General features: G+C 41.9%; 2 protein-coding genes across 4 annotated transcripts in view; one reads left to right on the plus strand and one right to left on the minus strand.

The window, feature by feature from the left end:
- PSME4 (proteasome activator subunit 4) overlaps positions 1-18,842 on the minus strand; it is a 42,377-nt gene extending 23,535 nt beyond the window's left edge. The window contains exons 1-11 of the mRNA XM_083856912.1: positions 18,645-18,842; positions 12,776-12,916; positions 12,207-12,323; positions 7,851-7,895; positions 7,042-7,191; positions 6,279-6,342; positions 4,048-4,122; positions 3,808-3,930; positions 3,306-3,398; positions 2,088-2,353; positions 417-603 (exon numbers count right to left, since the gene is read on the minus strand). Of these exons, the coding sequence (XP_083713038.1) occupies positions 417-603; positions 2,088-2,353; positions 3,306-3,398; positions 3,808-3,930; positions 4,048-4,122; positions 6,279-6,342; positions 7,042-7,191; positions 7,851-7,895; positions 12,207-12,323; positions 12,776-12,916; positions 18,645-18,817 (1,434 nt within the window). The 5' untranslated portion in view covers positions 18,818-18,842. The remainder of the gene's footprint in view (positions 1-416; positions 604-2,087; positions 2,354-3,305; positions 3,399-3,807; positions 3,931-4,047; positions 4,123-6,278; positions 6,343-7,041; positions 7,192-7,850; positions 7,896-12,206; positions 12,324-12,775; positions 12,917-18,644) is intronic.
- Positions 18,843-19,052: 210 nt separating this feature from the next.
- ACYP2 (acylphosphatase 2) overlaps positions 19,053-24,196 on the plus strand; it is a 51,321-nt gene continuing 46,177 nt past the window's right edge. For all 3 annotated transcript variants that reach the window (XM_083858139.1, XM_083858138.1, XM_083858137.1), the window contains exon 1: positions 19,053-19,237. The gene's annotated coding sequence lies outside the window, so the exon portion shown is untranslated. The remainder of the gene's footprint in view (positions 19,238-24,196) is intronic.

Consider the following 24,196-nt stretch of genomic DNA (forward strand, 5'->3'; position numbering starts at 1 on the left):
TCTGTGCTGAACTTTATAGCTACAAAACCCCAATACTTACACAGTTTTAAGTCAATTAATACGAATTTCTGAAAACATGCACTTTTATAACAACATAATTAAAACCTACTGATAAAGGGCTTCCTTTTAATCTTAAATGACTAGGAATATTTCTAGGAGCTGTGGAGAAGCTATTTAATTGTGTATTTCAGAACAGCCCAAAAAGTCACTACAAAGCTTATCACAACCACTTTGCACTGTTAAATGAGCCGAAGAGGCTTGTAATATTGAATTTTTAGGAATAAAATTGCACAGGAAAAAAAAGGCTGATAAATTCTGGAGTTACCTGCTTTCAGAAAAATCTAAAAATATTTCTACATAAAATTTGAGTTAGTTGGCTGGTTATCTTCTAAAAAAGGCAGTATTTGTACACTCACCATGCACTTGCTGAAGTCATTTGGGTCCACCCCAGGCAAGGCTCTCATCAGCAGAGGTAGCATGTGTGTGGGACCCTCAGGAAACCACTTCCCTCCAGACACCAGGCTCCGAGCTACTCCAATGACACAGCTCAGGGTGGCTGTGAGCTGATGAGGCTCTGTTAGGGTCTCAAGTGCAGGATATGTTCTGTAAAATGAAGGCAGTCAGACTGGTAACAGTAATGTTTCTAAAGCCTTCAAAGAAAATAGAAGTGGACTGCACATGGCATTTCTGCATTAAAGACAAAAAAAATTTAATGTTTCCAAACTTGTTTTCTCCTAATTTTCCAAAAGATTTAATATCGTAATCTTACAATGCTCCTTCCATTGGATCAGTGCTATCCACCACCAGTTCAGGATTAAGGACCTTCTGAGCAGCTGCAGCATAGAAATTAAGAGCTGCCTGGGCTCCACATCCAAAGCCTTCCCTGTTTGGACTTGGAGGCAATGCCAGCTCTAAGGTTCTTGTGGCAAACGTGAAAACGTGCCTTGGCTGCCTCTAAACAGAGAGGGGACCTCTTACTTCATGTTACAAAGAAGCCCAGATCTCTTTATCAAAAACTGGGAAGTTACTGCGATTTTTAAACCTTTTTTTTAAAAAAAAAACACTTCACACTTCTAAAGCAAACTACATAACAACACTTCCTGTTGTTACCAAGAGCCTCCAGTTCAGACAGGAGTCACAGTGCTACCCTTGCCCTACATTACCCAGAGCACAGCTCATCCAAATAATCTGGAACTGCAGCCAAGCCAAACATTCCAGGGATAGTCTGAACTACAGAGCAGACGTTGGGTCTGCCCTCAGAACAGAAAGGGCAGCTCTACCCAGCACTGCTGTCCTGCTTGGAACTGCTGGGCTTGGGATGTTTTGTACAACAGTGGATTTATCGAGTTTTTACAAACAGCTGAGTCAGAGGTGTGGAACAGGGGAAGAGCTCTTCAATCAAACTCATTCCTCTGCTGTTTTGTTAGAGTACAAAAGCCTGAACAAGGAACACAGATGGGGGCTAGGAGGAAAGCTTTCAGTGGAGCAGGAAGGAGCACCATTTTTCTTCAGGAACTTCAGACATCAAGGCATTAGAAATAGTACAAACCAAGTATTTCACTGGGGCACACGGTCTGGCAATTACGAAGTCAGCAACGTCAGTGATTTTAAACCACCTATAACACGCTCTGAACCAAACAGAAATACAAAATGTATCCTTATTGCTACACAATCATCCCGTGTAGCTGGAACCTACCAGGTGGCTTATGAATAAAGGATGCAAAGTTGCTTTTTCAACTGATCCACCCACTATGTGATACAAAATGCTAGCAGAAATGCAAGCCACCTGAGGACTGCCTACCCTAAAGCACACAAGCTGTCAACAGCTCCCAGAACTATGCCACTTGCCAGTTGTTAAAAAAAATCCAAAACCAAACAACAAAACAAATCAAATTAATTTAAAAAATCAAGTTCTCCCCTGCTCCCATTCCAACTCAGGTGACTGCTCAGGAGGGTGTATTAGCAGCTCCTCTCAATGCAGGCATTCATTCATAGCAAGCAATTCATTTATTATTTAATATGACTGCTTTTCCTATTTATTTATTTGGAAGGGCAAACAGATGTTGCAATGTTCCTCCAAAACTTACTTCTCAAGTACAGGTGGAATTACTAATTCAGGACGCATCAGTGCAAGGTTCTGCAGGGCTTGGGCAGCCTCCAGGCTTCCAGTTTTGCTGAACATTGCCAGGAGAACAGGCTGGATGATGCACTGCACAAAGTCTGTCACATCCTGATCCGTGAGTTTGTGGCTCTCAGGGACAGGAGTTAACCAGGTCACCTTCTTGTAGCGCTCGCGGTGCAGCCTCCTCACCACACTACTGGGCAACCTCTGGAGCAGCTTCATCAGTTTGTTCTGGGGGCAGACCAGAAATGCTGGTCAGGGGCTTGGCAGCAGCACAACCTGAGCTGCTCAGGGCACAACAACAAATGATTAAGGCAAGATCTTGGAATTATACAACCACAATAAGGGAACACCCAGAAAAGCTCTAAAATATGATGCTCGCAATTAGCTGTCAAACTTCATTTCCCAAAATATCCGTAATTGTGCTGCCAGCACTCTGCCTTATGATTTAAAGAGTCACGAAAATCACACAAAAATTATACAGGCAAGAATCAAGCTTATTTACGTAATTAGGACATCTTTGGGATCATTCTCTGCACGTTCACATGTAAGCAAATACCCTGTTCAAGCTCCCTTAGCACTGCTGTGACCAGCCTTGCTGTTCTAATTTCTATTTTCCACCAGCTGTCACAGGGAGATTCTTACATTCTTTAACTGAAGACTCCTCCAGTTACACCATAAAAAAAATTATGTTTCAAACTAGACAGTGCATTAAAAATGCTTTTTGCTTTTTTTAATAGAATCACAGAATGGTTTGGGTTGGAAGGGACCTCAAAGCTCATCCAGTTCCAAACCCCTGCCATGGGCAGGGACTTCTTCCACTAGACCAAGTTGCCCCAAGGCCCATCCTAGATTTTCATAACTAGTATTATGGCAGTAGGTCAGTAAGAAAAGAGCAACATCACACAGGTAATACTCATGGTGTGTGTCAGCCTCATTTCAACTGCTGATTTCTTTTTCCTAGCTATATCCGAATTAGATGTCTTGTTTTGGACAAGTATTGTCCAAGTATTGTCTTGTATTTGGAGAATAGGAGTATGATTTGAAGGACAGGGCAAATGTGGATCTTGATAATCCAAGGCTCCAAGCACCACACATCCACAGACAATCCAGAGCACACAGGGCTGACAAGTTGAAATCCCAACCAAAGCTCTTGTCTTGACACCCAAACCACTCGACTCACCAGCCAGCGCCCATTATTTGAGGGATGGTAAAAAGAGGCAATGCCATTGAACAAGCCAGACAAGTGCTTCTGCACCAGCTTACTTGGTCCACCCTGAAACAAATCAACCACACAATTTTACCACACAGACCGAGATAAAATGAACAGGTAACAGCAGCATGAGGCACAGGTGTGTTCTCCCCACAGCAAGACCTCAAAGCAGCAAATCATATTCCATCCTCAGCTCAGCATTAAGAGCAAATTGTCTCCATCCCATCTGCCAAAGTTCACACTAAAACAGGTGCCTGTTCCTTTCCCAAATGCCACAGGCAGCAGCTGTGACACAAACCTTTCCAGCCACATTCCACACAGACAGCAGAACGATGGACTTGACAAGAGAATTTGGGCAAAAAAGTCCAAAACCACGCTTCTGCAGTGAGCTCAGCAGGAGGAATATTCATCTTAAATATATGTTTAAAGCTTTGCATTCATTTCTGTTTTATTTTATGAAGTAGTTACTCACCATCATGGCTGTGATCCACATGACTGCATGTCCTACATCGTAAGCATTTGTTAAGAATCTTGGAACAACCACCTGATTGCTTCCCACTGGCAGATTTAAACTCCTCAAAATCCTAGTAAAAATCTGACAGGAAAAAAACCAAACATTGACATAAATTGATTTTCTAATCCAAAGGTGTTTTAAAAGACCAAACCCATCAAGCAAGATAAGTAAGGCATATAATGAAATGAGCACTGTTACCTTTGGTACATATGGATCCCAGTCTATGTACCCAATGTTGTCAGTGGCCAAGCGAGCAAAAAGATTGACTAGATGCTGAAAATAACCAGAAAAAAGGGAATATTCATTAGAATATACTGAGATTAAAAGATGCAAAGCCCTCCAGCTACTTCACATACACAAGATAAAAGCTACCTATTGCACTAAAAGCACATGGGAAGGGAGATTTCGCTTCATCAGAACCACCAAGACATGTTTCACTGGCCTAAAATAGCATTTATACAGAGACATAGAAGAAAATTCCAACAAGTCATCCATCTAGCTTTTCCCAATATTTAGCTAATATTCCCAATATTAGGACAATTAGTTCCTGCAGGATCCATCCTACTCAGTGTGTGCTGCTGGCTGTCACATTTGTGTGCTTTGGTTTAAACCCATCAATGGCTTGTAAAGGTCACAGGCATCAGCTGTCAGCTGGGAGGGCAGTCTGTGACTGCCCATGAAGAATTAGACACTCCATCACCAGAAGACAGCCCCAGGAGTGCAAAAGAGAACTGGAAGATGTCCTCAGGAAAGACAGTTATCAGGACTGAACCAAAAAAAAGGAGATGAAGTCTCACTGTTGTATCCTGATGATGAAAAGCACATCACCCACCAAGTCTGCTTTTAGGAGCTTCTCCATATCAGGAAAGACCTGCCAGGTTCTGGATGCTTCTATCAGTATTTTGAAGCGATGACAAAGCCAAAAGGAAGGGCCTTAAATAATCCTGCCTAATTCTGAGACAGATAGTCCAGAGGAACAGGCCACCCCTCAGGCTGAAGGACACGACAGCTTTGGAAAATCCCCAAGTTCAATTCAGGACATCAGACACAGCCTGAAGACAAGGGTTACATTTTCTTTAATGATCTGCCTCTTTAATTTGGTATGAGGAAATACCCACTGGAAAAAAATCCTTACTATGCACACAAGGAATTGATTCCACAGCTCCCCTTCAAACAGCAAGTCTAATTCCTGCCAAAGCAAGCTGAGGAAAGCTTGCAGCATACAGAGGCTTAAACTGGATTGCAGAGTCAGAACCCATGTGTCTAATTATCTGCATCCCAGCCTGATGGAATAAACCTGACTTTAGGAAGTGGACATGACAGAAAAGCAAACAAGAAGTGAAAGCTTTGCGAAAGAAAAGCAAGCCAAGTGTCAGAATACAGGGGAAGAGGGGAAAAAAATATTAGAGACAACTTGTGAAAGAATGCTGATGATTACTTGTTACACAGTTTGACAGAAACAAACTAAATTATGATATTCAAGCACAGGCTGTCACAATTCTGTCAGAAGGAATAGACAGAATTATGATTTTTTTTGGGGGGGAAACCATCAGAAAAACACAAAAGTGAACATAGAATCTCAAAACCAGCTTTGGCATCAGCAGTGTTTGAATCTGGACAACTGTCAAGTGCTGGGCCCAAGGCTGGGTCCCTGGATTTATGATGGAAGGTAGGAAGACCCACGGAATGTGCAACCACGGTGATTTGGAAATCAGCTTTCTCCTCAGATACACAGAAGTTCTCCTCGTATATCCAGGCAGGAGATTAGTAAAAAGAGCCAGATGGCCAATGAGCTTATGCTCATACTGAGCAGGGAAAAGAACTGGGGATAGGCCAAGTTTCACTGCAGCAAAGCCAAAGCACAGCTCAGCTGACACCAGCAGCACCTGAGCTGTTGCTGGGGCTGCCTCCAGAGGGAGGTTTTCACTTCCCAGCTTTGGATCTCCTCACAATGAGACACACAGATGGGGCAGACTACGTGCCTTGGAAGATACAGCCCAAGGGAATTTTATCTCAAAGTCAACAGCAGCTCATTGCAGTGAGGGCAAAACGTCACTACTCAAAATTAGGGACCACCGAAGATGTATTAAAAGACAGGACAGAAGTGTGATTTCTAGAAGTCACAACTGCACTTTGCATAATTCCAAGTATTAGCAGGCAGCTTGGAAAATGCCAGCATTCCCAAGGCTGGAATGAAAAGCTGCCTGAGCTGGCCATTAGATGGTGTTCACCAAGCACAACTGCAGTCTCATTTATTTAGACAGTAATTGCTTGCTAACAATAATGAAATTGTCTCTGCTTTCTTGTACTAGTTAGAGCAGAAGGGAAAAATCCATTATATCGCTGCTTGGCTTCAATTTCTCGCAAGCACATTGTAGGAATATTGAAATGAGGATTTTTTCTAGTGTAGGTGAAAAGCAAATACTTACCCCTTCCCACTGGGGAAGATTTTGAACTGACACCCAAAGGCCTATAAATTCATCAAACCAAAGCCTGAAAGAAAACAGAGGCAAAATAATTTTAGCACTGAGAAAGCAGCTCCCTCACAGAATATTTATCCCTCACTTTGCCAGGTGGTTGTAGGAATTCGCCTGTCCCGAAATTCATTCAGCAAGAGTAGGGATTTTTAGCTTTTTTTGTAGCTTTTATCAATTTGCTACACACAGCATATTCCCAAGTCCAACTTTTAGTTCTTGCTTTTTTTTCTTTATTTCTCCTCTGACTCTTTTTTGGTCCCCTTTTCACAACACAGAGACAACTGTCTCTCCAGGAGTTTCCTTATCTACCTCAGCTCTGCCATCCCAACACGGGTAAACCAGATAAAAACAAATGACACTTCATCTCCCTCTGCCTTGCACTGTGAAATTTATCCCTTTCGATCAGTGGTCACCAGTGTCATTAGCTCCTTCTCTGAATTCACTTGAGGCCAAGGATGCAAACCCTCCACACCAGTCCGTGACTTAAATGCACCTTTACAAACTCCATAAAATTCAATTTAGTTTGATTTGCTGTGTGCTTTACTCAGTAGGGAAGAGGGACTAAGACTCCTGCAGGTTACAAAGAAGCAGGTTGACAGTTTTTCTGTCTTGAACTCCTGCCAAAAATGCTGCTGAAAGCCACCAGTGACTTCAAATCATCCTGTAAAAGACGATTCTTTGCACTTGGAACAGAGCACTCTTCAGTGACACCTACTTGAAACCCTTGTGGTGAAGTTCAGGGGGAAGGGTGGTGGGCAGGAAGAGCTCAAAGTAGGTAATGGCCTTCTGCATGGTCACATCAAAGGGACACATCAAAGGCCTCCACTCGTCCAGCATTTCCGCAGTGGCATCTTCCGGGAAATACCTGAAAACAAGGAAACGACTGAATATACCACAGACTTGGCTTTCAAGTTTGACTCTTTTTAAGCATATTGGAAACTAGCTATTAATTTGTCATAAATATTCACTTTAGAGTAAAACCATGTGCCCAGGGGCCATGGGCATGCAGCCCTCACCTCCAAAAACCTTCACAAAACAGAGGTAAATCAATGACATTCTGCTGCATCATTTCAAGAGCACCAATTAAAAGGATTCTTGTCTTGTTGAACCAGAGAAGAATCTGTACAATGCAAAACCATTTCACTGTGAAGGCTGGTCCAAATCAAACAACTATTACTCATTTTTGATGCAATATTAAAAAAAAATATCACTTCAGGCACAAGGATCATTTATAGAAACATTATAGGAACACTGGTGATTTAATTTCTTTTAAAACACACTAAGCGTGCATGAAGTGCAGTATTTAAAATGCATATTAGATACATTTTTTATACAACAGAATTATTGCGGCCAAGGCTGTTAAAAGGAAAAAGAAACCCCACAAAGTCTCTACTCTCCATCCCAAACTTTTTAACAGTAGCCAAGCAATGACAGGTAGAGTGGGGTCTTTTAAACATTCTTCACTTCCTGCCTAAATGACTATTTACGATTTTAAAAAAAATAAATCATTATAGAAACACTTACGGTCTGCAGCTCTTCACGAGTGTTTTCAGAACACTTTCTACAGAACTGATATGAGAAAAGGAAATGTTAGGAATAATATATTACTAAATTTCACAGACAGCATAAAATAAACAACCATTTGCTGACTTTTCTGTACCAAGCTTAAGATAATGTTGATGCAATTAGAGGTCTTCTTTGAACATGCATTAGCTAATTGCCTTCTCCACAGACCTAACTGTAACGATTAAAATCACTCTGCTCAACTCCTAGTCCTATTTTTTATATACTACTCCGGTATTTCCTGCATTTAAGTGAAGAATTACTGTCATTTCATGGAAGTGACATCCTGCATTTTGTCCACAACCAACCAGCAAAGTGACTTCTAGGGGAGATGAAAACAGGAAAATCGGTTTGTGCAATTCATGAATATTTGTAAGATAAATAAGGGCAACTTGTTGTTTTTAGGCTTCAAACACCATATTTGTCCTTTTCAATGTGGTTTTGGGCTTTGTCCAGTGGCTCTAAGAAGAAATGAATTGTCTGCAAATCAAGGGTTGTTTCATTGGAGTCCCAATTAACAGCTGATTTTAAAAGTGCTTTCATCCACAGCAAGAACACTTATTTGAGAATCATTTCAACACCTATTGTCACCTATTGTCACAGGATGCTATCAAACCTTTAAAAAGACTAAATCTCAGAATAAACTCAAAGAATAAAAGGGAGGGGGAGCAGAGAGTGATCAACCAACACAAAGGTAGTAAATTGTCACGTTCTTCAAACCTTCCATGTGTTACACAACCACCTCAAGACTAACTTGCACTTCTACCCAAAAACCTTCCCTGAATGAAAAAAAAAGTTCTGGCAAAACAAATTCTTACATATTTTAGATATGCTTTCTCTAGAAATAGATATATTGCACCCTTTCATTCATCATCCCAAAAGAATGTTAAACAATGCTTTTCTGCTCAGAAAATGATCATGCAAATATATCACCTTTAGAATTTTACCAAGATCAATTAATTTTGAGACACACAAATACTGAACATGACTTATTGTCTCTCCAGTCCCAAATGAAGTAAACTGATCTCAGGAGTTTACAGCCAGGAGAAATTAAAAAATGGATAAATCACCAATTCCCTTCAACACTCAATGCAAGCCAGGAAAATCCCACTCAGCCCTCAGAGCACTGCTTGAGTGCCCTAAAAGATGCAAAATTATGTATATGTTATGCAACTCAGGACCTCTCCCAGAAAGAAAATTTCAAGCAAACTGACTCTGAAATGTTGAAAGGCCAACCAGTCATTAAACAAAAATAAAACCAAACTCTGCAGGAAGATCCTGGGATCAAGTGAATATTGTCCTTGAAGGAGTTGGGAAAAAAGATAACAGTTGTTCCAAGAGCAGATAAATAAAGCATGAAGCAGCACGTTCCTTAAGAGCATTAAAAATTCACATGATAAATGTTTGGGTGACAAAAACAAACAAGCTCTCCCCAGACTATCACTCCACTCAAGTCAGCTCTCACTAAGGAAAACCTGAAGGACAGAAATTTTAACAAACACTGAGGCCAGAGATCAACACATTTTTAAAATTATTGATTTTTTTGTTAGAGCTCAGCATTTGTCAGTGTGAGAGAGCAAAGGACAAAGATTGGGATGTTCTCTCCTCTCTCTTGGTTACAAATTTAGGAAGCCAGAAAACAAAAAGCAATAGTGACACAATTTTGTACCCAAAGGACTTCCATTCAAGAGAATGTTCAAGTACAGCCCAGCTATAGGAGACATCTTGGAATATTCCCATTAGGAGACTATTAAGAAAGGACAGGACAAAGCAGCTGGGGAGATACATTAAAGAACACCCAACACCACTTTTAACACCTATCACTGTTATCTTTTTTGGCACTACAGGATTATTGTCTTCTTTCGGAAAGGGTATGATCATACTGATCTGCAAATTGTTTTTTTCCCCCCTACATTTACACAGAGAAACATGTTTCAGTTAAAATTATTAACATATAACATGAGAGCTGACTATAATATTATCAAAAATCAGTAAGACAAATTTCAGTTTTTCAGAAGGCCCGAAGATAAAGTCTAATCCTGAAGTGGACACTCCACCACTTAAATTAAATTGAGACAATGGAAAGAGCAACCAGCTACAGTTTCACAAATTATTTTAGTGATTTCCTAGCTAGAGTGAGCCATCTCTCACTGGATTAATACAACTAAGCCCTTGTTTCTAAAAAAAAAAAAAAAACACAAAAAACAAACAAAGCAAACCCCATTGCAATCCCACTGCCACTTCTACCAGTTTTCTGCATTTATCATACACCAAAACTCCTGAGACTGTTTCCCTACAAAAATTCCCAGTGAATTGTTGACACAGAAGCTCTTCATAGCCCCAAGGTTGTTGCTGAGTGGATTTTCCAGAAGCCATTACCTCACTGATAAAGCACCTCCCATAATTTCATTGGATTTAAGAGGAAGGTACCTTCACTCCATAATGTCCTCCTGCACCAATGGTGATTTTATCCACAATCACACACAACAATGCTCCAATGGAAAATTTAGCTCTCATTTAAACCCCTGAAATATATTTGCTGGTTCAATTAGTGAGAACCGAGCCCTGAAGAGCCACTCCACACACTCTGCCTGGGTCCCCAGTTAGCAAGGTTTACATCCAGTGCGACATTCTCATAACCAGTGGTGTCAGGTTAACACTGGCCTTCCAAATACAATTATTTATGCAGAGAATTCCACCTGTGTGACAGTGTTACAGTCCAACAGAACATGCAAGAAGGGACATTGGCCATAGCTCAAAAAAAAGAGAATCATTCTTACCACCTATGTAATACATTAAGCACAACTGTTTTAGGTGAAGACCAGCCTGGTAGGTAAGAACTGAATGTAAACAAAAATAAAATTCAATTAAAACAGGAGATAAATTAAACAGCTACAAATCAGCTTCTAAAACCTTGACTTCCACCAAAAAGATACCCCTCAAAAAAGGATGAGCACTATATGAGAAGGAATTGCACTGCATGGAGTTTCTGACATGGAATAAAGTTAATAAAAGCTGAATGCTTCAGTCAGATCATCACAACAGAAATTTCCTTCCTGCTTAACATCCTTTATTGTCCTGGAAAAGTTTCCTCCCCACTAGACAATGAGCAGCTACTCAACACCATCCCCCCACAGCACCGTGTGCAGGTACAAAAATAAAATAATAAAATAAACCAAGGGAGGCTCTGCTCTTTCACATTTTTCCTACAATTACCAAAATAATTTAATTTAGCAAACTGATTTTTTCAGGTTCACAGCCACAAGAGAAATTCTACATATATTTCCTGTTCATGTTCCTTATCAGCAACCGGACCTTCCCCTCAGGAATCAGTGGCAGTGCTTCAGTATCATTCAGAAAATTATTATTTTAAGAGGAAATAAAACACTTTCACCTGCATTTCTTGACATAAAGTTTCAATTCAACCAAAGACAATACATTATCCATGTGCTTGCTTTTATAATTTGTAATTTATAGAGCAGGACCTTCTCTGACTAGGATAATTATGAAAAATTTAAGTCTGAAAATCTACAAATGGAGAGGGATTGACTGTCCATAGAAAGCAAAGTAAACAAGTTTTCATTTTGAAAATCAGCAGAACACGTCTGAAATTCTTAACTGGAAAAAAGAAATTATTTCTCTCTATCCTGGCTTCATTTTGAGTAAACACGTGTTTTTCCTACAGGAAATAATTCACTTTTCTTGGAGTGCAGACTCATTTTTACCTGGACTTCAGATCCTGGGAATGATTACAGGACAAATACTGAAAGACAGTTTATCTTTTCCCCCACAACTTTACTGTGTTACAGAAGAGAACAGTGTACATTTAACTTAGTACCTGTGCTGGTTTTGGTTGGGGTAAGCTAATTTTCTTCACATTATTACCCACCATTAGCTCAACCCACAGGTTTTCTCACTTTTACCCTTCCAGTTCCCTCCCCAGCCCCACCAGGAAGGGCAGCATGAGAGGCTTGGTTACCAGCTGAGGTTAAATTGCAACAATACTGTTAAATATTTTGTACTAAATTTATTAAACTGTGGATTATGACCCTAAAATAAGTTGAGCAAGACCTCTGTTTCAGTGTATTTAAAAATTAATCACATTCATAAAGAAAGAAACAGCATGACAAACACAAGCCACAGGCAGAAGGAGATACATGATTCAGTGTAGCCCTGCATGCAATTATTGAAAGGTGCCTCCTGAAAATAGAAACAGAATAATTCCCATGTATCAAATTCCAGATATTAAAAGCACATTACAAAGTACTTTAAAGCAGGTACTGATGGCGTATCAAATTTTTTAAAATGTGAACTTACTTGGGAAACCAATTTAATCCCAGATGTTCTGTTTTGGAGTATAATATCCTTTCCAACATTTCATAGAGTGGTCGCCATGGTAACTCTAAATCACCCCTGGAAAGCAGTTCCTTTTTCCTAATAGGAAACAAAACACCAAGCACTTCAGGATTCAATACTGACATGGACACACTGCACATGGGAACATCCCCATCCCTGCTCCCAATTTGGCACGAACTGCAGGAAGGCCAGGCAGGACCAGGGTGGCCTCTGGCAGCCTTCAGCACAAGTGACACTGCCAAGATTTTTCCTGACTAAGTGAAATAAACATTATTGAGCCATGAGCCAGTTGGCTCTCTGAGCTGCTTGGTTTTCCTGATGGGGGAAAACTGGCATTCTTCCACTTCCATCCCACTCCTAAAGCTCTGAATGACATTTGCACAAGAGAACCCTTTAACCACCAGCACTGTACAGGGCAGATAAGTGAAGTAACCTATAAGAACTCTGCCACACGAGAGGTACAACATTGAGCAAGAGATCAACTGCTCTCAGACAGAAAGTTTCCACAGTCAGCAGAAATCTCTACTCACTTTAAAAGGTTGATCAGAAGGCGGGCAAATCCTTGCATCATGCTGATCTCCAGCTTTGGAATTGTCACCAACTCGTACAATAGTTTGATAAAGAGCACGTGATCCTCCCTGCTGAATTTTCTCCCATACAGTCGGATGTATCTGCAAACCAAACACAAGAGGAGTCAGAAATACTTTAAAACATCCATTTTATCCAAGATCTGAGCCAGAATCTCTTTGATTTGCTGTTGAGTGAAACAAAACTAAAACCTAGTTCTCAATCCAACAAGTAAGAACCTGAAGACACACACCAAAGGAAGATTTACAACTGCAATTAGGGGGAGAAAAAGAATTATCAAATAAAGTTTACAGCCCCCTAAGATTCTACAAATACTATAACCTCATGAACAGGACACAATCCAGAAGCTAAAAAAAAAATCTCAAAAAGTATCAAGCCAAGCCCAAATCCAGTATCTTTCTGTAAAGATGAACAATTGATTCAGACACTGAGCTTCTTTGCCTAGTGGTGTGTCCCACTATCTTCAGCAAGGGTAGATCCCTCAGACTCACTCCAGAAGAAGCCTTTGCTGGTTTTAAGTTGAGATTGAAAAGAAGAAACATGTTTCAAGTCTTGAAAGATATTCTATACCAGCAAAACCTATATAAGGTGCTAGCAGAGCATTTTAGGTGTGGCACAACTGTAAATTGCTGGGAGGCAACTTCCCTTTTTATTACTGCTCTGACTATTCTTAAAGATTCATAAGAAAGCTGCTTTCCACTTCCCTTTTCCTGTCAAGTTCAAGGGGGGATGTTTACATTTGATGGGCAGTGCTTTCACAAGTGTTCATTTCAACAAGTTGTACTTACTTTAAACACAGAAGGAAACAAACAAAATACAGAATAACCCACTTTTCCACTGCAGGAACCTAAATAATCCAGATTGGCCAGAGACACTACATGCCTACAGAATTACACCATCAAGAGCCGAACACCTACACTTTTCACATGCCGAAAAAAGACAAGCAAAAAGAATCCTCAGGGAAAGGAAAAAATGGGTGAAACATGTATGATTAAAAAAAAAAAAAAAAGAAAAAAAAGAAAAAAAAAGAAACTGAAGAAGCCTGGAAAATAACTTTTAACTGCAAAGAAACACAGAGATCCAATTTATCTGTCAACATTGCTATATATAGCTGAAAATAAAATGTTTGGCTGGTTCTCCTTCATGACATTTGCTAACAACAGCTCTGCTACACAAAATGCTGTTTAATTAAGAAAGGAGTAAAGTACACAGAAGTGTGCTGAACACAAAGATGTCACTGTGCCCAAGCAGCAGGATTTGATGCCAAATTGCTCCCATATTTTACAGCTTCTTTATGGAGAAGGGAGACAGATCTGAAAGGGGTCAATTATTTGTATTAATCCAGCTGAGCATTAAGGCAGTGGCACAAAATAAATACTTCTAGAAAGGGGTGCTAAGCCTTTTCCTCAAGATTAATGAAGAAAAATCTGTCAGAAGGGAACTGCAACATTTTCAGAACACCCCTTCAGAAGGGATGAAATATCACCATTACTAAATTAAAGAATATAGGCATAACTTCATGAATCCTGAAGGGTGTCCAGGGGCTAATCAGATAGATAATGTTCATCATAGAAATGGTGTCTCTTCAAGATATTTGGGTTATTGCGAGGAAAAAAAAATTGTGGAACTAAATTGTTGCAAAATAAAAGATAAGACTTCTGAAAGCAGATAATAATACATTGAGATGACATCTTAAATCCACTGCCTTTTTGATTCCTCTGAGGTTTTATGAATTCTTATCCTGCAAAAAGGATAAAATTATTGTCCTTCATTGTTCAGCTACATGGGGAAAAACTCCAAAACCCAACAAATAAAATACACCCACATAACATAAAAAAACATGATTAAGAAGTGAAAATTCTGTTTCCAACTCCAGCCATTCTGTACAGAGTCTCTGGAGATTTAAAAAACAACAACAAAACAAAACAACAAACAAACAAACAAAACCCAAACAAACCAAAACAAAAAACCAAACCAAACTAAACCAAACAAACAAAACAAAAACCCAAAAAGCCCCATAAAGCCAATTCCCCAATCTAGGAGTGCTGGGTATCCAATCTCTCCCTCCACAAGTACAATAGGCCTATTTTTAGGAAGTGTACTATCCTATCATGTGGCCATCCTAAAGTGCCCTAGAATGTTGGCTGCCCTGCTACAGTTAAAAATTACCTCTCCTCCAGAAGCTGAACAGCACACTCCCCTAAATTCCTGGCTCTCCAACTGCAGTCCCTAACACACAGGGCAGGATCATGACTGGTTTAAAGCTCAGCTTTTGATAAATGATGTGAAAAGCAATGAATCATGCTCAGCAGGATCACATAAATCACACGTTCATGTACACAGCATACACACATCCCTCACACAGCCAAAGAAAGCTTCTGTTTCCCTGATAAAGATGAGAGAAACATGTCAAACAAGACTTTTAGGGAATACTGATTACAATACTTGGCAAAGTCCCACAGAGACATTTCCATCCTCACTGTAACTTTGTGTCCTGTCGCTCTCCTTCCAAACAGGTGAGCTGCTTTTTTCCACACCTTACAGCAAGACAGTTGAATGTCATTTTATTAGTCTACACCTGACAAGAACATAAAATAACATTGTCAGGGACAGCAGCTGAGTCCTTCATCTCCTCACACACCCCTGACTGTTGGAGCAGAAAGCACAGAAAGGTATCTGTGTGTTTGTGTGTCTGCAGAGTCAACTCCACACACAGTAACCATGAATTGTCTGCATTATATTAATATGCTCATTTATTGACTATGTTTAGAGTTTTTTTTTAATTTTTAGAACAATCTATAAATCATGACAGAAGGAGAAGTTGAGGCAATGTATACTGCTGACCTAAAGACCATAAAAAATTATGGAGCAAGACCAGTTAAGCAAATTATTTTGATGTAACCTGCTTTTCCCACACAGTCTGTGGCAAGCCGAGATTCACTCTTCTGCTTTCACAACTGGTTAGTGTTTTACAAGCTTTTACCAGACAAAGCTGGAGGAATTTTGGAGCAATTATTGCAGATTTAACTGCCAGTCTTCGGGGCAAGTTTTGCTTGATTCAGAACCCTCATCAAATCATAAGATACCCTCCTCACAGGAGATGAAGTTCTCTCACCAGTCCACAAACACATCCCAAAAGAACCAGGTGTCACCACAGAAAATGACCCATAAAAGACTTATTCAAGTCAGCTTACAGACATTACGTCTGATCAACTCCTATTCTGCCTCTTTTCGTCCCCCTCTCCTTATTCAGTTTGTGATATCAGACAGCTGAAACAGCTGGTCTGAAGATAAGTATGTGCAAGTCATGGTTCTAGCTGTGGGTGGCATAAAAATGCATAATTCAGCTGCCACCATGAAAGAGTACTCAAATTTTTAATTTAAAACAAAAATCTGAGTTTCACTTTCATTCTCTCCTGTAGCACAGAGTTGTAAAACGCTGAAGAGGTGATATCATGCAGGTGTATCACCTGCATGCCACTGTTTGCTTTGCTCATTCATATGTACACATACCCCAATTTGTATTAACATTTGTATCTGTACCATAAAGACATACATTATTTCACAGAATACAGCAAGAATTCTGGCCTTTGCAATTCAGACATTAGCAACAAACCCAATCAGCCATCATGCCATTATGAAGATTCTGAACATTTTATTAATTATATCTTTTTTCAGGAGGGAAAAAGGGAGCAAGTCAATTTGGAGATGAGTCCCTGACTATCAAGAGACAACAGAAATTGGATTCTGAAATGTCATGAACACCACAGGGCTGGAAGTGTTTTATCTACATCTGAACTTTTGCTTCTGTATTTCACAGAACGATAGAATGGTTTGGGTGGGAAGGGACCTTTAAGCTCATCCAGTGCCACGCCCTGCCATGGGTGAGGACAACTTCCACTATCCCAGGTTGCTCCAAGCCCTGTCCAACCTGGCCTTGGACACTTCCAAGGATCCACGGGCAGCCACAGCTTCTCTGGGCAGCCTGTGCTAGGGCCTGCCCACCCTCACAGGGAACAACTCCTTCCCAATATCCCATCTAACCCTGCCCTCTGGCCATTTGAAGCCATTCTCCTTGTCCTGGCACTCCAGGCCCTTACAAATAGTCCCTCCATTTTTTTGTCTCCCTTCAGGTACTGGAAGGCCACAATTAAATTGCCCCGGGCCCTCCCTTTTCCAGGCTGAACAATCCCGATTCTCTCAGCCTTTTATCCCTAGAAGTACTCTGTCATGTCAAACCGAGCAGCAGCACATCCCTAACATTAATTACACCAGCTTATTTTTTACACTAAGCCCACTATTTCCTTCCCTACCCACATCAAACACACTCAGAGCCTCTCTGTATCTAAAATGCCACAAAGAAAATCTCGGTACTAACAGGCATCAGACAAGCTGCAAGCACTTAAAATGAATTCAAACTTCAAAGTGTAGGTGGAAAACCACAAATTGGAGCCTGCTGACCTTTCTGTGATCCATAAAGCAGCACAGCAGCCCAAATTCACTGCCCTGGAGCCTGAAGTGGTAACAGCAATTGCCATTTACAGAGTGAGTAACAGGGTGATTCTAAGGCACACTTTGAATTAATTGCTGTGCCTATTCAGCCTGTTTAGCTAAAGCTCATCTCTCTCACAGTAGGGACTCCTAAATACTCGATGGGAAAAGGAAGTTCCACCACAGGTATAGGCAACAGGTAACACTGAAACCAGTATGAGTTAGCAGATGGCCGGGGCGGTGGGAAGGGAAGCAGTGTTGAACTGGTTCCAAGCAGGTTCAAACTGTCACATAACACAAACATGTGAGTCATTTTGCAATCACCACCGTAATTCTATCTAAGATTGCCTCTTGGGAAACAGAAAGACACTTACATTCCAACACAGTCGTACCTAACAGACTTCGACTGACTCGTGTATATTAAAGTCTCAATTGATATTATTTAAAAAAGGACTTATGTAAGGAGAAAAGTTGTATGTGAGTTTTCAAAACACACATGCACTGTTGTTTCTAGCACAGAGGAAACGCTGTCTATGAAGGCACACACAGTATTCAGCAACAAACATGATAAACTTCCACAGAATTTACTGATTGAAGCTACAGCACTCAGCGTCATATGATGCCATATCCAGTGCCAGAGCGCCCCAAATAAATAGGGTCAAGTGTATACTTCGTAAAATTTCCGAGAAGAAATCTATGTAGTACTCGGTGCTATCTGTGAAATCACCGCGGGTTTATCTGTATAAAAACCACCTTGCCAGCACACACAGCACGGCCAAAACATCAGCACAAACTACCCCACGCCAGAGCACAGCCAAGATATCAAGGGCACCGGTGGTGTTTACACAGCATTAAGCCAGAATTTAATCCTGCCAACACTGACCCAACAAATCGCGTGTCTTGAGAAAGACTTCGTGTCCCTATAGCAGAAGTTACACGGAGATTGTATCAACCACAACTTGCTCAAGAAGGGGAGAGGTGAAACAGGTGGCCAAACAGGCATTAAAAAATATACATGTATTAAAAATAAAAGCACCAGTTAAACGCACAAGCGCTTAACTCGCAGAGTTCCTATGTTTCAGAGGCGGCAGGCGAGCTCTTGAGGCGGGAGGCAGCTTCGTCCCGGTTTCCGATGTGGAAGCGCTGGCCTTGTGCAAGGCAAGGACGGGACAGCGGCCGGGAGACCCGGCCCGGCCGGGAGCCGGCGGTTCCGTTATGCGGGAGGCGCCCCCGGCTGGCAGGGCAAGGCACGGCTCGGGAAGGGACTGACGCGCCGCTCGCAGCCCGAGGCCCCGTTCCCCGTCCCGCCCCGGCACTCACGTCGAGAGCTTCCTGGTCCAGAAGAGCCCGCCGGGCCAGAGCTCCTGCAGCTGCACGGCGCGGGCCAGGTTGCCCTTGATGTGCTCCAGGAAGCGGGCGGCCTCTGCCTCCAGGCTCTCGCCATAGGGCAGCAGCTTGTTGTAGACGATCTCCTTCTGCGGCAGCCGGGCCATGTCGGCGCTGCCCGGGGAGGGCCGGTGACCGCGGCCGCCGCGCCCCGCCCCGCCCCGCCCGCCCCGCTCTGCTCCGCGCCGCTCACTTCCGGCGGAAGACGGGCCCGGGGCGGCTCCGGGCGTTCCGCGGCCACGGGGCCGGGCCGGGCGAGCGGGGCCGGGGCTCTGCCGGGGGCGGCCACGGCGCTGTCCCTACGGGTCGCCTTGGCCACCGCCGCGGGGGGGAGGGGGGCGGAAAGGCCGCGGTGCCCGCCCGAGTTCAGGGTTCGCCCTCTGCGGCTTTGCGGTTTTTTAAAAGGTCCTTCTCCGAAAGCTGCCGCCACCCGGACGCGTAATTCAGAGTGAAAACGCTCATCCGCCGGCTGCTCTCATCGGGAGGGAATCGAGCATTGGTCCTCGCTCAGAAACACTCGGTGTGAGGTGGGGATGGGGCGGGTGCTGGAGATAACGGGGCAGTCCCCGTCCCTGGAGCTCAGGGGCAGGGACAGACCGGGGGCTCAGTGCCGTGGTCCGGCTGACACGGAGGTGTCGGGCCATAGGCTGGACACGATGATCATCACCTGATTGATTCAGTGGTTCTGTAATTAGCCCCGGAGTTTGATAGCAGATTGTGCGGCTGCCTAAGAGGCTTATTTGAAATAATAACGCTAGTCAGGAGCGCAGAGCTCGCCCGCGGGCCGTGGGTGTGGGATAAACTGCTGAGGGATATGTGATAACAGCACTGATAGCTGTTATCTTCTCCAGCTGTCCTAATATAATTGAATTTACCCTCAAGAGTTACATCGTGGCCATACAACAGCTGCAAACTGATTAGATTTAGAGCTACTGACAAGGGAAAATCCTGTTTTCTGATCTTTATGCTCAAACTAGCTCTGCTTAAATGAAAAAAAAAAAAAAAAAAAAAAAGATGGCTAACTAAATTCTGGAACACACCAGGGAGAGGAGAAAGGCCACAGAAAACCTACATCTGACAGGCAAAGGCATCATGGCATCTTCCTGAGGAGTGCACTTACATCATCTACTTTCTTCATCCTCCTAGAACTCTTAATAACATCCTCTTAAAAAAGGAAGCAACAGCACCAGGATTTTGTTTAGTGTCCCATCCTTTTGAAATACCCTTCCATTCCTAGAAGATTTTGTAGGTGTGTGATCTCATGGATCACACTTATCAACTTTTACATGATTACAAAATAGCTGGACTTCACTAAAATTCTTGTAATTACAGGGATTTTACAGTTGTGTTGCCTCATATCTGCATGAGGCAAAAAAAAAAAATCATAGATGAATCTCTGCCCTTTCTGGCTTGAATTAAAAGTGAAACTCGATCATGGTCATCTTTCTGTGGGGATAAAGTACATCTTGGTTTAGCATTTTTCTGGTGAAAGCAGAAATAAACACTGAAATTAATAGTTTTATCACCAATTCAGTCAAGGGTAAATTGGCTCAACAGCTGTAATAAAAAACCAATATCAAGGGTAAGGGAAAAGGGTAAGTGAAAGTATATGTGCATTGAAACTGAAAAGTCTAAAATTACTTATTTTCTGTCAGTTAGAGGCAATTCTTGATAATCACAATGGTGATTTGTTCAGACATTTCCAATGTGGGAAAGTGGGAAAGTTTGTCCAACTTGAAGCATGCAGAGTTTTTTTGGACTTGGAGGGGAAAAAATTCAAAAGTTCTAGCCCAATTTTCTGAAATTGAAGTTGGCAGATAGACCAGGAGCTTCACAGTTGTGTTCTGTTGATTTGTAGCCATGTTATAAAAAATTACTCCTGCCCTTTCTAACCCAAGTTAAAAAAGAGCCTTGATTTTTCAAGCGGTTTTGGAGTATTTGGCATGTGAATGAACACCTCTAACTTCAGGGAGCCTGTTCTGCCTGAGCCACAAGCTGCCTTCTCAGCTGTGGGCTCAGACACAGGAATGCCTTCCACCAGGATTAAATACTCACCCTTTGGGGAAAAACATGCCAAGTTATGCCATCAGCACCTCTGACAGCCATCCTTACCAATCATCTGATCTCTTCCATTCCCGTTTTCAGAATGAAACAAGGGGAAAGGAGATTCCTGCTCCATTCATAATTACAGTAGTAAGCATACCTCTAGTACTTGCATTTTGAATGTATTTTCTGCATGTTGATTTATCTACTAATTACATTTAGTAATTATTAAAAAAAAAAAAATCCTTTCCCCTCCCTGCTATGCCACCATTCTGCTCTTTAAAAAGAGAGGGAAAAAAAAAGATAAATTTTGCCAAGTGAGTCAAAAATAAATGTGTTGTTCAAGTTTGCAATATGTTTTGGCTGCAGCAGTGTGTGAGGGCACATTTGGTTCCTGAGTCAGATGATGAAGGACGGGGCTTTCATAACACAGGACTCGTCTGTGCCACTTCACATCAACAGCTTCTTCCTCTCTTATTAAGTGGGAGGAAAATGAATTGCCAGCAACCCAAATGTGGCAGCCACCTGTTGATTTTGGCATTACCTCCTGAGAATTGATGAATCCAGGTGGTGTAGTTGTGAGAAAAACAGTCTTCCCATTCATGAGAAACTTTTGAGTGCTGACAGTGGCATGGGTCATGCTGGGGGTTGTTCACATGTTCCCTCGTTGGGTGATGCCCGAGGGCAGCCAGCACCAGCACAGGGATTTGGGAATCTTGTCACTCAACCTTGCTTCCTGCTGCCTCAGCTCTCCAGTGACTACTTAGCACAGATGTCTTCCTTAGTGACCCATCTGTCCTTTTCCACCCAAGTTAAAAGTTGGATAATTTTTGAGTGACAGATTTCTATCTATTTTTCAGTACCTGAGGCTCTTCCAGTACCTGAAAGGAGCCTACAAGAAAAATGGAGAAGGACATTTCACAAGGACCTGGAGTGACAGGACAAGGGGGAATGGCTTCAAACTCAAAGAGAATAGGTTTAGATTAGATATACACAAGAAATTCTTCTGCGTGAGGATGGGGAGGCCTTGGCATAGGGGAAGCCATGGCTGCTCCCTCCCTGGAAGTGTCCAAGGCCAGGCTGGACAGGGCTTGGAGCAACCTGAGATGGTAGAAGATGTCCCTACGCATGGACAGGCGGTGGAACTGGATGGGCTTTAAGCTCCTTTCCAACCTAAACCATTCTATGATTTTACAGTTTGGAAAAGAATAGCAATCCAACACGGGCTTCATATTACCTGTATCATACTTGTCCAAGTCTATGACCCCCCCTATCTCACAAAGCCTCACTACAGGAATAAAGAGGAATAGCTGCTTTTTGATGAGGATCCTCAAACTTTCTCTCAGCCCTATGTTTCTAAACTGGTCAGCCATCCAAAGCTGAAAGGTGCCAGAGAGGCAACTCAGAAACATCCCTGTCATGTAAACTTCTGTTTTACAGAGAATTTATCTATTTAGGGGTTGAGGGCAAGAGTAATTACAGCATCTGAATGAGGAACTTAAAGTTTCCTGTGTAGTACGGGATGAAAATAGGTTCTTCTAAAGTGTGATTCAGAGGAACTAATTTTAGGTCCCTAAAAGAAGGCTGTCTAAATACTCCATGACATGTTTTGAGTTGGATGGGGAGGCGGGTTCAGTGTCACCTACAGCACATACGCTGAATATTGTTCTTTTTCTGCAATGCTTGTTTGGATCTTTGTGTTCTAATGTAAGTGGAACATTTCTACTGAGCAGAAATAAGAGGCTCTTGTGAAGAGGTTAAAGTGTTATTATGGGCACCTGTATAATATTTAAAACTCTTACATAGACAAGGCTGACCAAATAGGTGCAGCATTGTTATCCTTCACTTTACATTCCCAGTGGTTCTTTCTATGAGAGTTAAATCCATCCTCAGTTATATCCATTCACAAGATATTGTTTGGCCTCTGCTCTTTTCCAGCTGAACTTAGTGTGTTACTGTGCTCACAATGGAAAGTTTTGGTTTGTACAAGAACAGGACCTCAATTCTCCTTGGGGAAATAAATTAATTTATGGCAAAAGTGGTTTTTCCTCTCCACTCCCTGGATTTGTTCTTTTTTAGTGCCTTATTGCCCAAGATTTAGAAAGCATAATTGTCCCAAATCCACAGCAGAGATTCTGCCTAGGACAGGCTGTTTCCTCTACATGTCTGAAACTCCCAAAGATTTCCCTGGAAACTATTGAGCCTGTGGGGAGAAAAAGCAATAGACTTAAGCCTCTTTGTAAGAGGTTCTTTCCAAATTACTCACAGCTATTTGAAATAGATAATAATTCCTTGGACATGACAGAAATGTAGCCAACTTTAGGGAAAGAGACATCAGGGTTATTTTTTGTTCCTCTTGAACCATTGAGATGGATTTTTCTGTCTCACCCTCTTGCCAAACAGAAACCAGTCCCAGAGAAGCATGTGATGACAGCAAACGTGCAAAGATCATTCCTAGGAATTCTGCTGTTCTAGGAAATCAAGGAAACATATTCCCTTGGCAGCCTCCAGTCACTCACATAGAAACTGCTGATTATAGACTTGGGTGTCTCATGCAGCTGCCCTGTGTTTGCCAGAGAGGATTGTGACACACCTTACCCCAAGTGCCTGGGTAGCTGATCATATTTATTGTTTTTAAGTGGCAAATGCATCTGTTGCGGCTTCATCTGCAGTTCTCTGGTTTGTCTACTCCTTGTTGAGATGAAAAATTGGCAATGTCTATTTAAAAATAAAATTTTAAAAATATATAAGCTCTGCTTTCCCAACCTAGGATAAATCAAACAACAAACAAAAATCTTTTCTCAGGTTTTCAGTCTCATTTCAATCAGCATTCAGCACATATAATTGTGTTTATCATGGCCATAGCTCAAGCAGTTGTTCAGGCTTTAATTCTGTGGGTGGATTGTGTGTTCGCTGTTTGGACATGTGGATCAGAAGTATTTGAATATTTATGAATTCTGGAGGAGAAGCAGGCTCACCTAAATATCCCCTTAAGCAACCAATCCTTTCTCTCCTGCTGAAGAATTATCTATCCTTTGCTCCGGGCTGAGTGGTTTTGTGCATGGAATCTGCATGCGAGACTTTTTGGCACGTTTCTAAAGCAGCAGCTTCTCTCATGGCGTGTTAGGGAGACACCCAGCAGATTAACAAACCTTTGGGAGGATCACATGGAACAAACTCGGAGCTCCCTGGTGTTCATTTGGTCTAACCTGGCATGTTGTTTATGTCTATGCCCTGGTAACGTGGGGGAAATAAGTGTAGTTATGTCAGGGGCATGATTAGAGTAGTGCTGGGCCTGCTGACTAACACCAGCGTTCAAGGAATTGTAAATTGGTTTATTACTGTCCCAGGTACCCCATTAAGAAGAGTTCAAGGTGAAACAATGACTGTAAATTAACGCTTCCTTACAACCTTGGAAATATAACTGTCAGCAAGGCCGTTTC

This window comes from Zosterops lateralis (assembly GCF_965231275.1).
Source record: "Zosterops lateralis genome assembly, chromosome: 3".
NCBI classification, from domain to species: Eukaryota; Metazoa; Chordata; class Aves; order Passeriformes; family Zosteropidae; genus Zosterops; species Zosterops lateralis.